At 40.9% G+C, this 16,329-nt stretch overlaps 2 protein-coding genes across 3 annotated transcripts; both read right to left on the bottom strand.

The window, feature by feature from the left end:
• Nucleotides 1-335: 335 nt before the first annotated feature.
• On the bottom strand, nt 336-6,863 carry renbp (renin binding protein). Its single transcript, XM_035536079.1, has 11 exons — nt 6,442-6,863; nt 4,917-5,022; nt 4,205-4,280; nt 4,036-4,111; nt 3,505-3,683; nt 3,095-3,319; nt 2,644-2,725; nt 1,827-2,002; nt 1,339-1,470; nt 997-1,084; nt 336-829 (listed from the first exon to the last, which is right to left on the bottom strand). The coding sequence occupies exons 2-11, from the start codon at nt 5,012-5,014 to the stop codon at nt 747-749; spliced, it is 1,215 nt and encodes a 404-aa protein (XP_035391972.1). The 5' UTR covers nt 5,015-5,022; nt 6,442-6,863; the 3' UTR covers nt 336-746.
• Nucleotides 6,864-8,482: 1,619 nt separating this feature from the next.
• Nucleotides 8,483-13,328, bottom strand: si:ch211-218o21.4 (protein FAM107B). Of its 2 annotated transcripts, none has more exons than XM_027012242.2 (4): nt 12,994-13,328; nt 12,531-12,642; nt 9,105-9,252; nt 8,483-8,867 (listed from the first exon to the last, which is right to left on the bottom strand). In XM_027012242.2, exons 1-4 carry the CDS (start codon nt 13,163-13,165, stop codon nt 8,751-8,753), a joined length of 549 nt encoding a protein of 182 aa, XP_026868043.1. In that variant the 5' UTR covers nt 13,166-13,328; the 3' UTR covers nt 8,483-8,750. The 2 variants fall into 2 exon arrangements, with proteins under 2 accessions (XP_026868043.1, XP_026868044.1); XM_027012243.2 differs by having other exon boundaries at nt 9,111-9,252.
• Nucleotides 13,329-16,329: the final 3,001 nt, after the last annotated feature.

The raw sequence follows: 16,329 nt of genomic DNA, 5'->3' as shown, positions 1-16,329 counted from the left end.
TGCACAGTAAAGGCAAGGTTTGCCTGTTTTCGTCCCATGCCATAAAAAAACTGGCCCAGGTTGGGTTGACGGGTAGGGTTAATGTTCTGGCAAAGGGCAGCAATAAACTATGCCCCCCACTAATGAAACACTGACATAGTAAAAAAATACCTTTTAACAGCATGAGTACTTGGAGGAAAAAAGGGGACACTTACCTCAAATTAAACAGCTTTGGGTTAGTCAACTGTGCAAATCTAATCTAAAAATAGGACCGAGTTGAAAGTACATTTAAAAGAATTAGTAGAAATAATAAACCAAGACTGTTAGTGCAAGGCCTAAAATGGTAAACTCAAGTCTTGGAAGTTTGCACAAATTAATCTTTAATTACTGTGGAGTGTAAACTGTATTTAAAGGCACATGGACAACAGTAATGCAAGGCTTATGCAAAACAATAGGTCATACTTAATCCATAAAGCTTGTACAAGTGTGGTTATGAACAATCAAATGATGAGATTTAAGTCAGTTTAACTGTTTATGTAAATTGCATTTTCTGGAACTGGTATCTTGTCTACATACTGGCTCCTGCGAAGATTATATTGATGCTTTACCAAAACAATTATTTTCTATTCCTACGCATGACATGAAAAACACTGCCTAGGAAATATACACCATGTTTAATGATTCACGGGTTGGCTACAGAAAATATTTTAGAGTGCAATGGGGAGAGCAGAAGGGTGCTGAGCTATAGAGCATCATGCAGGTGGACCTCAAATGTAAGCCTGTAGCTTTGCAAGCAGATGATCCAGCATCTTCTCACACATGTAGAGACATCGAGGAACATGGAAGAACCCTGGAGATAATTATAGGAAAATGCAGGTAAAAATTTTGGATTTCAGTAATACTAAATTAGATTTCCCCCCCCCCCCAATCTATTTCAAATTACTTTCATCTACAGCTGATGTCAATGGACTCGGAAACGGAAGGCACAACACCTTAAAAAACAAAAAGGCCACTCACCTTTGAAGGGTCCCCCTTTGAAGTCTAGCACTACATCACCCTGACGACTCAGATATCCAAACCACTCTCCAGCCTTCTCATCAGGAAACTAAGAGAGGGCGAGAGACCAAGTGATCAAAGATCTCACACCCACCCACCCACACACAGCTTGGCAACAGCATCCAAATACCACACAACCATGTCATAAACTGAGCCCCATAAAACTTTATTATATCAATCGTGCATGCTGCTGTGGTTTCAGTTAAAAATTAAACTTAGATTTCCCTACCTTTGTCAATCAAATATCCTGAGGAAAGTCTTGCAGGTTGAAATGTGTGTCATGCAGCTGTAAGTGCTACTTACGTGACTGAAGGTATAGTCATAGACCTGTGTGAATTTGTCCAGCATTGCTGGCTCTCTGAAGTGACTGTAGGCCATCAGGTAAGCAATAAGAGCTTCACAGTGAGGCCACCACAGCTTCATATTCCACTCCAACTATGCAAAAGCAAACAAACATTGGAATGTCAGCAGACATGCTGTCTCCAAGAATAGTGGTCGGTCTTTGAGTGTACAATCATTTTTATGTTCACTCAAGATGCTTTTATTTATGAAAATGAAATCAACCGCAGCAATTCTCCCAAGTTTGTTTTGCAGTCACTGGAACTTCGCGTGCCAAGATGGGATGCTGTGCTGATCATTTCCTGCGTTTAATGTTCTTTCGCATTATTCATCTGTGAGAAGTATTTATGCAGTTCAATACAATTTTAAATTTCCTTTTCCTGAGAATTCTCACTAAAATGAGCAAATCAAGTTTCAACTAAAGTATAGGTGCCTGGGGTCATCACTCTGACCTGGGTGGGACAGTGACCATCTACATCCTGGAAGTAGAAGAGTCCTCCATGCTGCTTGTCCCAGCCCGTAAGGAAAGGGACGTCCATGAACTTTGCTACAGCCACTTTCTGCAGCTCGGCGTCCCCTTGTGCCTTCGCATACTGCAGGAGGAACCAGCCAGCCTCGAGCGCATGACCTGAGGCAAACAAGCGTTACATGTGATTTTGCTATGGGGTAGAATGCATGTAAACAACTGCTTTAACAACAAGATTACACAAGGAAGGTCTTGTGGCTAAGGTACCTTTTTTTTTTTTATTATAACAATAGCAAAGTCCAGTCATGAACCTTGGCTCTGCCCATTTGTGATAAGGACCTTAAAACTGAGAGGCTATTCCATCCCATTCAATTTTTTTCTTAACTTTTTGCTGTTAAGCCAGTTTGTACCCACTGACTAGGCAGTTCTGCCATGTCACATGACGGCCACCAGCCGTGGAGGGTGTGGTGAGCGCGTTTTCCCTGAGACTCATGAAGCCAAGCGCCTCATCTTTCCAAAACACTGACCATGCTGCAACACAGGGCAGCTGAACACGCTAGAAGGAAACCGCCCTGTGTGAGCACAGAGACATCTGTAATTGGCTAGCGTAGTTGGGACTGACATCCCTCCAGCCGAGAGAGCAGTGCCAGTGTTGCTCCCTTGGACTCCTGCTCAGGGATGACTGTGGTGTAGTCATGGATTTAACTAACAAACCAACGATGACGGAGCAACGCTTTTCTGTTGTGGCCCTTGGGAGCCCAGGGCTATAACTTTGTATTTTGCAACAGGACCATGGCAACTACCTGGGTTCTGCAGTCGCCCCTGACAACCCGGAAGCTCCTGTCCATCCAGGGAGACGTTTTCAAGAATGGCCTTTCCATCTCTCTGATGGCAAACAGAGCAAGAGTAAAGGGCTTTAAATAAAAGGTGAATACAAAAGTTTAAAAAAAAAAGGGGGAAAAAATAGACCAGTCCGATGAAGCCAAGAGCTGCAGGGTTAAAAGGTGCATATTCCCAGCCAGCCTACCCCTCTCACTACAGTGGACAGATACTCACAAAACAAAATATCAAAGGAAACAAATATAAATAAGTCATCAAATAAATGGCTCCTACACAGTCAAACATTTATAATCTACCATTGTCTGCTGCATTTAATTATAGCATGTCACGTCACATGACATCAAAAATGTCTTCTACTTTATCAAGTGCAGAAACTTCACCTTTCCATACATCAGATGTGCAGTGCTCACCCACCTGTACATGTTGCAGTATCTGTGTGACACACCAGTCTCCCAGCTCTCTGTATTTCCCTGCCAGCCCTGCCCTGCCCTCCGTCAGCTGATCCACGAGGCACAGGAGCATCATGGGAACCGCCATGCTGTTGACCGGGGCATCTCCACATTGCGGAGGTCGACCTAGACCTGACGAGTCGATCCGGACCCAATGCACTACCTGATCCATCATTCTCTCTGCATCATTCTGTGAAGAACACCATATACACTATTATTTAGTGAACATCTCATTTATTAGTTGTTAGCTAATGTTAGCGGTTCATGCTGAAAGTGATGTCTGCACCAGGGTAATGAAAAACAACTTTGGTCATTTGGTACCCTTGGTTCGTTACCCTTCTGCAAACAAAGAGAACATTTTTAATTCAGTCTCACCTGCATCTCTTTGTCTCCTGTCACCCTGGCCAGCTCGTCCATGGCCATGATGTAAAAACACTCGCTGAAGATAGTCCTCTGAACCTTTACAACATGGCCATCTCGCGTAAGACAGAAGGCACATTTTCCTGGGCCATCTGCCGGCTGGACTCGAGCAAATCGCTGAAGGAAACTGCCACCTATATGACGACCAAAAGGCTCACACATCTTACCAGTTTTACCTTATATTTCTGCCTGTTATGACAATGTGGCATAATTTATGAATTATATTGCAGCTACAAGATCACAACATTTGGGTTAACCATCTCACATAACTAGAGATTTTAAGTTATTCTTCATGAGGCTTAGAGCTGCATTATCTGCCATAATTGCAAATGCAGATTCAGATCCATTCTAAGAATTAAAGTCATTAGCAAATGCTAATAACTCTACAAAAAGAAGAAATATGCCTTTTTTGTTACAATCACGTAAGGCTTAGGATACGTTAAAGGAGCGGCTCTGCATGTTTATTATTAAGAGAGAAAATAACACCTGATTTGGCAGCTTCGAGGATGTCAGGCCGACAAAACCTCTCTGTAGTGCGGTACAGTCTGCAGTACATCCACACCTGGTGCAACAAGGGAAGTGCTATACAGAAACAACCACATGGGCTACTGCACATTTTAAGGCCAAATGAACAGAAAAGGGTGGATATTCATACCTGTCTGCCCTGTAACCACACGTATTTGAGTTCATCATAGATCTTCCCATCTTTTCCAATACAAGTAAAAAAACCACTACAACAGAGAGCAAGGCGCAGATATTAAAGCAGCTGTTTGTTGATCAATTCCTAACTTGTTACTGAACTACAAGTGAACTGTACATGAAAAAAAAAGACAATTAGTCAGTCAGTATTAGCAGTCCCAACTTCTAAATGCTTTTCTGATCTAAATGTTAGTCACAGTAAGTACCATTGCATGGTGATCATTGTGTGTTAGAATCAGCATTAATGTCAGCACTGTTGGGCTCCAAATCTGTGTGACTGTTTTAAACAGACTCGAAAGCTTTCTGGTGCGCATTGGCAATCTTGGGCCCTACAATGGAGTTGTGTCCATGTGATGCAAGACACATGATTCAGCTCTACAAGGGTTAGATAATTAGCCAATGAGTTTAATCACGTGTGGCAGAGCAAGGAAAACATTAAACTGTATGTAGGCAGCGACCACTGGACCGCAAACAAGAACCATTAGCCTAAGCAACTAGGCCACCTACATACATTGATGATCTTTTAAAATCAGTACATTTCAAGAGCCGCTGGGGAAAAAAAAAAAAATAAATTCAGAGGGGAATGACAATGGAGAGATCAATATCTTCTTGGGTATTCAAAAGACAAAGGCTTAATATCAAACTTAAATTATTATAGATTATTTCACCCGTATTGCTTGTCATGAGAGTATTTCAGCCAGAAATCCACAGCTCTGTCCAACTCGGTTCGTATCCTTTCCCGATACTGCACCAACAAAGCTTCCATTAGTGTGCCTTCAAATGACAAGTCAAGACTTAGAAGTATGCACTACATCATGCATATCAAAAAGATACATATTCAGAAGTGACAAATTAGAGGCAGCCAAAATTTGCAGTGATGAATTTATCTTAATAAAAACTTTTGGTGGATGAAAGACGTGGTGAAGTACCCCTTTAATGACCACAGCTAAAAGGCCAAAGGTTATTTTAAAAAACATTCAGGGTTCTTTCTTTTTGTGTGTGTGCGTGCATGTGAACTACCTTTCCCCACAGTTAAAAAAATAATAATAAAAATTTAATTGGTCTGCAGTAGCACACCAACCAAGAAAAAAAGTCTCATTAACAGACTATAAAGTTTTTTTTTAAAGTTCCTGTTACATAGAATTAAATTTAAGCCTCATTATTTGCATCTTTCAAAATGTGCTTACGGACATCATAACATCTATTTTAAAAGGTCTACTAAGAGTTATATAAACTGATATCCTTCTTTAATTGCTGAGAAAGCACACAGGGCTGGAGGATGTGTGACTAGCACTGCCTGCACATGCTTCCTGTTTTTCTGAGAAACCCTTTGGTTTCCTAATATTCATCCTTTATCTGTATATATTAATATACAACCATTAACAAAATCATAAAAATCATTCCATTGATTTGCAGAAAATTCTTTATTTCTGTATTTGATCAAAACTATACTATTTTTTTCTTTTGACAAATTGTCCAAGGAATGAATATTGTAGAATTATCTTAACTCATTAATAATGATGATGTGACTTTGGGTGGTTTTTATATTTCAACAGCTGAACTGATCTTTCGAAAGTTATATTACCAGCTCTTTCAAATCATCATGTCAAATGCCTTTCTGAGACAGCCTTCAGAATAAGCTGTAACACTATAAAGGTTTTGGCATAAAAGGTGAGAAAAATGAGTACTTTAAACCTTAATTGACTGAAAATAATCTACAATTTGCATATAAATACCTTCCTGGCTGCCAGTTCTCGCACACGCGGCACAAACGCGCTCGCACGCTCGCACGCTCGCGCGAACACACCTCTCCAAAAACACGTGACAGTGGACTTTGCAGAAGTTCCCAGAAAAACAAATGCTGACAAGCTTTAGGTAAAACGGACATTACGCCACTGTGCTTTCAGCTCGCCCCAATGCTTAGCAAATACCATTAGCGGCTGAGTGCACATAATGAGTGCGACACAGGTGTGATGCAGTGGTTCCAGTTGAAAGCAAGCGTATCGCCACCCTGCCTTCAAAACTAATGCAGATCTTTCAGATCTTAACCGAAGTGATACGCAATATCACGAGAAACGAACAATAAACAAAGAATAATCAAAGTCACATTAAAACAAACCACGGAAACTGAAAGGAACTTAACGTGCAAGCTGTGACATGCCTAGAATTCCATTTGTAAAGCGCCCACCTTACCTGCTACGGAAAAAATCTTTTCAGTCAGCTGAAAGGAACGCACAACTTTGCTCCTATCAGTTAGCGCTCTCGCTCTCTCTCTCGGCGCTGTGCAACAAGAGGAAAAGCACTAACGCTAAACCAAAGACCCTTCCAGGCTTTTACAAAAGGTGGAGGACTAACATGACCAGAGGCAGGAAGGATGGGGACACGGGCTGCTCTTCTGCAGGCATTTATTAGCCTTACTCTCCCTGGTGAAGGGTGTGCTTGGAAGCGTCAAATAAGCGCACAAATTACGCATCGGTACTGTTTTCAAGCCTAAACAGCACGCCATAACATTCCTTGTTTTTTTCTCCACACGACGGACTGCGCTGAATTAATATGCAACTTTGCACATTTCTCGTACTTTTATTTGAAAAACAAAGTAAGTTCAACACTCACACCCAATAACGAATGTAGTAAGACAATAGATGTTACACATTTTGATTTTACAAATAATAAAATGTATTAAACAAAAAACATAGTGCTGGTATTCCTTTCCGAGAGAGAGAGAGAGAGAGAGAGAGAGAGAGAGAGAGAGAGAGAGAGAGAGAGAGAACAGTGTGAGCCTCAATACTGTTTTCTGTGCTCAAACAATTTATAGTCCATAGTCAAGCATCTGAGTTAATGTAATTTCTGAACATTGGTAATCATAAGCAACACACATTGAATGATTCGATTAAAACGTATTTTTCATACATCAAACTTATTTACATTAAAACAGCCGTTTTAACATCCACAACCAAAAACTTTATTTAGCCTACTGACATTAACACAGCAGTTTTTGAGAAGTTATAAAAACGAATCAAACAAAAACCCAGTAGGCAACAGTAGGTTTTTACCAATTACACTGTTCCAGATTCATATAATTTGATGGTAACTACCCCATGCAAAATGTGCAACAGGGCATAGAGGAGCAAAAAGTCATTTTTACCATCAAAAAGTACAATATTTATGGAAGTGATCGTTTATAAATTTTACATTTTTCTGTAAAGTGCAGCTCACATGAGCTGAAGAAACAATTTTGTAGTCCTCAAATAAAACAGTTTATACTCCAAAGAATGCGTTGCCTACATGGAGGCGGCCATGTTTACAATAGATATAACACAGAAGCCCTGGTCAATATAATGGATGTTTCATAATGTGAAGCAGCAGCACTGGGAAAAATGACTTATTGCGCATTTAATTCCCATTCATAAAGTCACCGTGGCGATATTTTGCTGTGCCCAAAGTGAAAGCCAATGCAAAACAAAATGGAAATGAGGTTCCACACAAAGACCCATGCCAAGAGACAGATGACTGATTCAGCCATGACACCAGTGGTATGCTGCAACTGCAAGCTGCATAAAAATGTATCCCATTTGTGACTTGCTGTAACTTTCAGTTCTTCTAATTCTTGGCAGAGCGACAAAATAGTATCTTTCCTCAGTCTATCTGTTTATAGTTTCTTCCTCTGTCACATCTGACTTGGCATTTCTTATAGCAACAGTCCGTGGCATTCTGAGGTCCTGCTCAATTAAGTCATATTCCTCTTCTTGTACTACTATTGCAGTTGCAAAGTTTGCCATCATGCTCACTCTGAACAATCCCAAAATGTGCCTTTTACATACATTTGTAAATGGATGCTTGTTGAGGACTTGCATGTGTGACCATCGTCATCCAATCCACATTGGCTTCCTAAATGGAAATTTGTCACTGAACAGGTTCAATGTTTGTTTGTTTGCTTCTTGTGTTGTTTTGGGTTGTTGTTGTTTTTTTTTGTTTTTTGTTTTTTTTTTTGGGGGGGGGGGGGGTCTGTTTATGAATTGCTAACATCATATGCAATTGAGGACAAAATGCAGTATATCCTAAAAAATATACCACAATTATGAATGAGTAAATGGGTTACTGCAGCATTATTTGCTGTTAATGTGTTATTGTTAATATGTTTATGAATTTGGCCCTTGTGTCTTTCTAAATAAATGATTAAGGACGGCACACAATCATTTTTATTATATTTTTATTTTATTATATCCTGGTCATTTCTAAAAAAAAAAAAAGTGCTGAAGGTACTGAGAGAAAACTTTGATATTAATGAATGACTAGCTCATGGACAGAAAAGGCACGTGCAAACCACAGATGTGACGCTTTGTGCCAATGAAGGATAAAGGAATGTGATTTAGAATGTGAGAACTCCCCTTTAGAATGTGAGAACTCTGCTTTCAGGCATTATGAAACACTACTGAAAGTTGCTCAGTTTGATGTGGCTACTGGATAAGTATTCCTTTCCCAGATTCTTATGTCAGCAAGATTCACGGATTGGTCTTCTTCTGCAGAGCTGAGTGGACTTTTCTCAAATTTTGTCTTACTCTGACAAACTCCAGAAGCTGAATCTCTTCACGCACCTTCTCTTCCTGTTCCTTTTCCTTCTGTCAAAACACAGTGAATAGCATATACTCACGCAGTGAGTTAAGCATATATTCTTGAGGTTATGACCAAAATAATCATTTTTAACTTCCTAGTGAAAAAAAAAGTTCTCATTCATACTATATTCTCCTGAATTCTTTAACCAAACAAAGAAACATTTAGTTGATATCATAAAATGTCACACTGTAACAATATTTGTCCCTCAAAAGTTGTTAACGAGGACGTAAGATCGTGCTGACCGTCACCTCCTGTTGCCTCTGCTGACGCTGGAGAAGGACCTGCTCCAGAGGGCTTCTACCTTGCTCTCCCTCCTCCCGCTGGGTCTGTTCCCTCTTGCGCTTCTCCAGAACCATCTGGAGCTCAGGCTTAGTGGACACTACCAGGCCTCTGCCCTCCCCAAAGAATCAAGACACAAGAGAGGCACACTGGGGGCATGATGGGGGAAACAAGCGAGCAACAGGACGGAAAGAACCACCAAAGACTTCATACGGCACATCACCATCCTCCCGTCAATCACACCTAAACACAAGGAAAGACGGTTGTATGACATTTTGACATTTACATGAGAAGACCTAATTTTGAAAAAAATTTTATCGGCTGGCAGTTTATTTGAACTTGTAAGATCTTTCCGAAAAATCTGGTTCATCTCATTTGCTGAAAGTCTTTCCACCAGGCATTTAAGGGAGAGAAGCTAGCTGTCTGTTGGGCATGAAAATCAATTTTTAAACCATCTAGACCTTTATCATGCCTGAAAGAAATGTTTCTCTGAAAAGTCAGAAAATTATATTTCTTGTTGGGTTTTTGGAAAATTGATTTGTACTGTTTCAGTTGAAACAGTTCTAACTACTAATAGCACTGGCCCTGAGCTTTTTAACATTCTGATAAAAATGCTGAGAGCTTTTCGCTGAATGTGGTGGAGCTAAACATCAAATCAAACACTACTTCTGGTAATACTTGTTTTACCTCATTGGTTTGTTTGGATTTTTTTTATTTATTTATTTTTTACATACGACTCTCCCAGTGACCTGGTAAACTTGTTTTTTCACATGCTGTGCAACTCCTAAAATTTTATCTGACTGTTAATGAACACTTTTTACATGTCCACCTGGCTGTAATCAAAGCCACTGTAATCAAGTTCCACTATTCAGAAGACTAATATAAGCTGATGAAGCACAACGCACAGCCCGGTTTCTAATGACATATGACCTATCTGCTAGAAAATAAATCCCAGAGCCTTTCGAGTGTGCGGTGCTAATCTGGGTCACAGACTGAACCTCTTCAGCAGTCCTTAGAGACCAGAGTACCTGTCGACAGGGAAGGAAAACGTGTCTATCCCAACAACTTTGACGATTACAAAGAAGAAATCTGACCACCGTGTTTAGCCTCGACATTCATGTGTCCCAACATGTGTCCCAGCCCCACCAAATGCCTGTGCTAAACCCATAACACTTTTGTTTTGTTTTTAAATGAGGTTTATTTATCTCCAGCTTCTTGTTCAGCAGAGAGCACAAATGGATCAGATCACATGGCTTTCTCCTACAGACACAGCAAAGCTCCTCCTGTTTGTAGTTTTTGTCTGATACTCCTCCTCCTTCTACAGCTTGCATTTTGTAGCAAAAATACGAGAAGGTTATGATCCACTATGATCTATCTGACACCATAGCCTCAAACCTAATGTTCAAAATGTCATATTGCCAGTTGCTTCTCTTAATGTTCCAAGATACCTGGCTCATAACACTATATCTAAAAGGAGCAAAAGTGCTTTCTTCACACACCGATCTCCTGCAACATTAAAACTACTGACAGGTAATATTAATAACATTGATTATCTTGATATGATGGCGCCTCCCAATGGGTGGGATATAATAGGCAGCCACTGAACAGTCAGTTCTTGAAGTTGATGTGTTCACAGTATGAAATGGCTGGTTATGGCAGGAAGGTGTCAGAACACACAATGCATTGCAGCTTGCTGCATACCCGCACACCAGTCAGAGTGCCTATGCTGACCCCAGTCTATCACTGAATGTGCCCACAATGGGCACATGAGCATCAGAACTTGAATATGGAGCAATGGATGAAGGTGATCTGGTCTGAATCACATTTTCATATGAATGGACAGGTATATGTGCATCACCTACCTGGGGATGGATGCAACTATGAGAAGAAGACAAGCCAGTGAAGGCAGTGTGATGCTCTGGGCAATGTTCTGCTCGGAAACCTTGGGTTCTGGCATTTATGTGTGTGTTACCTTAAAATGTAACAACTACCTAAACATTTTTGCAGAACAAGTACACCCCTTCATGCAATGGCATTCCCTAATCACAGTGGCCTCTGTAAGCTGTATAATGCACCCTGCCACGCTATATAAGGAATAGTTTAAAGAACATAAGAAAATAGTCCAAAGAGTTGGCTGGGCCTCTAGATTCCCCAGATCTCAATCCCATCAAGCATATGGAAAAATAAGCCAGCTCCATGGAGGTGTCACCTCACAAACCTCAGGACTCAAACATCGTGCTGCTAATTTCTTGTGCCAGATACCACAGGACACTTTCAGAAGTCTTGTGGAGTACATGCAAGGGTCAGAGCTGGTGGTGCCAGAGGAAGCCAAATAATACTTGGCAGGTGGTTTTTATGTTATGGCCAATCACTGTATGAGTTGCCCATGTATGAGATTGCATACAGATTCTCCAGGCTCCTCTTTGAGGTGGCATTAGTAAACTCTTTAAAGCATTTATGAGCTACACTGGCTTTGCTGGTTTGCATCAGCAGATTGTTTATTTGATAGGTTTTGATTCATGAAACACTTAGGATTCCTATCAGAGCAATATCGTAGATATACATAACTCGTATCCTTGCTTTTTTGAGGGATGAATCAAATAAGTTTAAGACAGCCAAGTTAAAACAGGTGCTTGCTAAAGGAAACAAGACATGAACTTGCTGCATACAAAACCCAGTGTTCTAAATACGAGAAGTATCATACAGTATGATAGTATCTTAAATTTCATTGAAACTTCATCAAACTTGATTGCAGAGCAGTGGCTGATTGATATGTGAGAATCTTCTTTGACTGTTCACGAGCAGTAAAGTTGAAGGTACCATTGCCACCACATTACTGACACCTGTCATGATTAACACTGCATTTACTGATTTATAATTATCAAATGCAATCAGCCATTTGTCAATCATTGTCCTGACATAAATTTTTAATGTCCATTTTGAAACCCATTTTCTATCATCTACTCCATCCTCTCTGACCAACAGACTAAACTGAGCATAGCTTTTTTCCAGTCTAAGGTTTCTCCACTCTCCCCTTGACAATACAGTGATGTAAAGAAGAGCTATCCAGCAAGTCTTAACCGGGTAAATGTCTGTCATTACAGAAGCTGCCACAGCGTGATATGTAGGCTATCGTTCACGCAAGAAGGTGTACGATTGCATCATGTGTGGCCAAGTATGGTTGCCTGACACAAAAGACGAGAGAAAGAATGAGACTGTCATCAATTTTTCACAGAGTCCACTTGATTGGCTCAGCGATTTATGAAAAGCTAGCAATCAAATGGACTTTGTTTCTCCTTCTTCCCCAGCATCAGTGTTCCATGTTATATCATTATAGAAGAAGGTGACATCAAGCCTGAAAACTAGCTGAGCATAAGTCATTCTCTTACTTTTTGTGGGCCAGGAGAAGCTCTCTGTGAAGTTCCTGGTGGCTTCTTGAAGCCTTTACAGGGTTGTTTTTGTTCCAAGGACTTTCACCAGCATTGTGTTCATCTGTATTTTCTGGGATAAAATGAAATGTGCTGATATAACACACCATCTTACTTTTCCCTCTAATCCTTCAAGCACCAGGGAAACAGTTCCTATTATTCTCATTTAATGAAAATGCATAGTTCTAATGTCGACTATTTAATCTCTATTATAAACAATGAATGAAAGTTTACATTTGAATCAGGCATTTACATTTTACATCTTACATTTTTGCATTTCCTACTATAAATGCAATGTGGATTCGGCACTTCGAGATACTACAGTAAAAAGTCTTCGGATCTTTTCATAGATCTCATTCTTTACGGGCTCCGTAAAAGGTAAGGGTTGTGTCTGCCAAAAGAAAACGTGATTAAGGCAACTGACCTCTGTTATGGCCATGTGGAAACACATGACTGTTGCTGAACGTGTTGTTGGAAGTCCGCGCCTTGAGCTGAGTTCTCGGCGAGTTGCCGGCGACATCACTGCCGCACAGAGCGCTTTTAAGTTCGCGTTCGGACGGTCTTATCGGAAGCGGATGCGAAGCGGCTGCTCTCATCGCACACACTGCTTTTAGGGAGGCGAGCACCTGAGATTTGGCCCTCAGCCACAGCTCTTGTTACATGCTGGGAAACTGCGGGAGGTCCGGTGAGTGGATGTCGAGGGGGCCGTCAACGAAAGCAAAGAGAGTGAGAGGCGTGGAGAGATGGAGTTTCACCTAAGTGGAAATCTATAATTCATCTGTTGGTTACATGCCTTTCAAAAGCAAATGATGTATGTCCTGTTTCGGGATGTGTGTGTAAATAAAGTACTGCAGAAAATCTGGTAAAAATGTGAAGTGGTCTATGGACAATACTTAAGCTAAAGCCAAAGTTAAATAAAGGGCCCCAGGTTACGTTTATTCGACTTTATAAAGGATTTTATAACGGAAACAGCATGGTAAATGCCCTGTCGCATGTACACAGAACAAACAGCACTATAAATGCTATTTCACTATAAAGGCATCATTTATGCGTTAGATAAATTTGCTGGAAGTTACAATAAATAGCTGTGTGAAAGGGGCCTTGGTTAACTACAGGAACGCTAGTTAACAGCTGCGTTCAAAATGTATTTTAATTCAATGCAACAAAATATAAAAATTTTGGACTCACCCAGAGTACATCACTTTTCCATGCGCTTTGACCAACAGTGAGTATCTCATTCACGCCACAGATTCAGTGCATGAGAACAGGTGAGCATTATCTTGCGCTTCATCTAAGGTGCGTTTCACTTTTCTACCAGATAGGGGCAGTGTGGAGCATTATTTAACGCAATGCAATTGGACAGCAATGGAATGTTATTCAGAGCTCGCGCACACGTTTTCTTACCGAGCTGTAGGGCCGTACCTGGACCGCACGAGACCCGGGAAAAGACCCAGAGCAGACGTTTCTCTATGAAATATTTAATAAATGTCGGGAGATCAGATTTTACTTTGAGGGTCTTTATACTCTACTGGTACAATTCTATTGTAACTAGCAATATGTTGCACAAGCATTTCTAACTCTAGTAGCTACTAGCTAAATACAATAGTTATTAGTACAATGCCAAGTAAAGCTAAGTTTAACACTAGATTGATTATGCACTTTAATTTTGAATTGATTTAGTTTTCATACACACAACATTTCGCTCACTTTTCTCACTGCAACCTAACCTTAGCAAGAAAATAAACTGGCTAAAAACTGTGGAAGCAACAATACAGAAGTGGTAGGACTCTTCAACAGTGAGGGCAGTGCTGTTGGGAAAGCAGCCTGCTACTGAATGTGAGTTTAAAAAAAAAAAAAAAAAAAAAAAAGCAGAGTTGGACTTTGGTAACCTTTCTGAATATGCAAACATTTCACTGTCAGTGGGTCCCTGGTGGTGCAAGCCAGCAGTTTCAGACAGCTAGGTGTCAATATTTTGGAGGATTTGACATGGTCACTCAGATTGACACTCTAGTGAAGAGGGCATAACAATGCTCTGAGTACCTGTGGAGACTGAGGAAATTTGAATAGTCACCCCACAAATCCTCACAAACTAGAGGGGCCACAGAAACTGCGAAGAGGGGGCAGGCAGCACAGGTAAGAGGTGTGGGAGACATCATAGTGGTGGACAAAGTATGTGGAGTTTCAGCAGGCTCTTGAGGTGTAATAATTACTCAATAACGTCGTTTTCGCCAACTGTAGTTCTTCTCACTCTTTCAGCCATTCCTGCAGCACCTTTGGATTCTGGATCTTGAAAAAGTTGTTTCTGCACCGTCCCTGGGTGTCCCTGCATGTGTTCCAGCATGCCAGAGAGGCCATCCAGGTGCCCCTCTGGGCATACTGCTCCAAGTTCACCACCTCCAGCTCCAGCTCTGGAGCAAAACATCTCCATGCGCCAGCTGTGACGGGACATCAGGCAATGTACAGAAGCCAGGCTTCAGTTTTCACATGGGGATGAGCATATTCTGATCCTGGACAGACACAGCATGCCAGGATTATGTTCTGTCACTTCTCCTCCAGATCTTTAGGGGAGGTGTGTGTGAATTGTGTCAAACCATGAAAGTAAAAGCATGTTATGGATTTTCAAATGAATTGGGAACAGCACTTATTGAACAGCACTTATTGAGTTAAATTAGGATGGTAATCAACATGTGCCTACTGCATTCAAAACCAACAGCGTGGTACCAGTCCTCAAGAAGGCCACACGAAGGCTCCAGCGTTACCAACTACAGACCGGTATCACTTCTCTCTTTCCTCTCAAAAGCCCTTTAATGAGCAGTTTACAATCAATTTTCTCTTTTTCTCACCCAGAACTAGCTGCATGATCCCAATCAGACTGGCTTCAAACCGGTACATTCTACAGAAACGGCCCTCATAGCAGTGACTGAAAAACTTCATGCTGCTAAAGCTGCCAAACTGTCATCTGTTTTGATTCTTCTAGACCTTTCAGCAGCCTTTGTCACAGTGAACCACAAAATTCTTCTCTCTGTTCTCTCCAGGCTTGGTGTGACTGGCTCTGCTTGGAGATGGTTTCAGTCCTATCTGGAGGGCCGATCCTATCAGGTGACATGGAGAGGATCCACATCCAAACTGTGTAGACTCTCCACTGGTGTTCCACAAGGCTCAGTATTAGGCCCCTTTTTCTTCTCTTTGTATACTCGTTCTCTTGGTGATGTAATATCTTCTCATGGTTTATCCTACCACTGCTATGCTGATGACACTCAATTATTTCTTTCTTCAACTATTTCTTTCTGATGCACAGGTCTCCAGACGTATCTCAGCATGTTTGACTGGCATCGCATCATGGATGACAGCCCACCACTTGAAGCTCAACCCCAGTAAAACCAAGCTTTTGTTCATCCCAGGTACTCCCAACCAAGTTCAAGTTTGGTTTATTTGTCACATACATAGTCATACACAGTACAACACGCAGTGAAATGGTGGAGAGTGCTCTGTCCAAACTGAGGAAGAGAACCAGGGGTGCATAGAGAAAAAAATATATATATACAGATAAATATATATTCTATGTATGTACAAAAATATATTAACAATATATTAAAAATATATTAACCATTACCATGACCTCACTGTTTCCTTCAAGAACTCCCTGGTATCACCACCCGAAGCTGTCCGTAGCCTGGGCATAACTTTGGACAACCAGTTGTCATTCTCAACTCATGTTTCTAATCTAACTCGGTCTTGCAGATTCCTCCTTTGTAACATA

This window comes from Electrophorus electricus, chromosome 18 (genome assembly GCF_013358815.1).
Source record: "Electrophorus electricus isolate fEleEle1 chromosome 18, fEleEle1.pri, whole genome shotgun sequence".
NCBI classification, from domain to species: domain Eukaryota; kingdom Metazoa; phylum Chordata; class Actinopteri; order Gymnotiformes; family Gymnotidae; genus Electrophorus; species Electrophorus electricus.
Note: the sequence above shows the minus strand (reverse complement) of the source record. Positions and strands in the feature narration are given on the sequence as shown.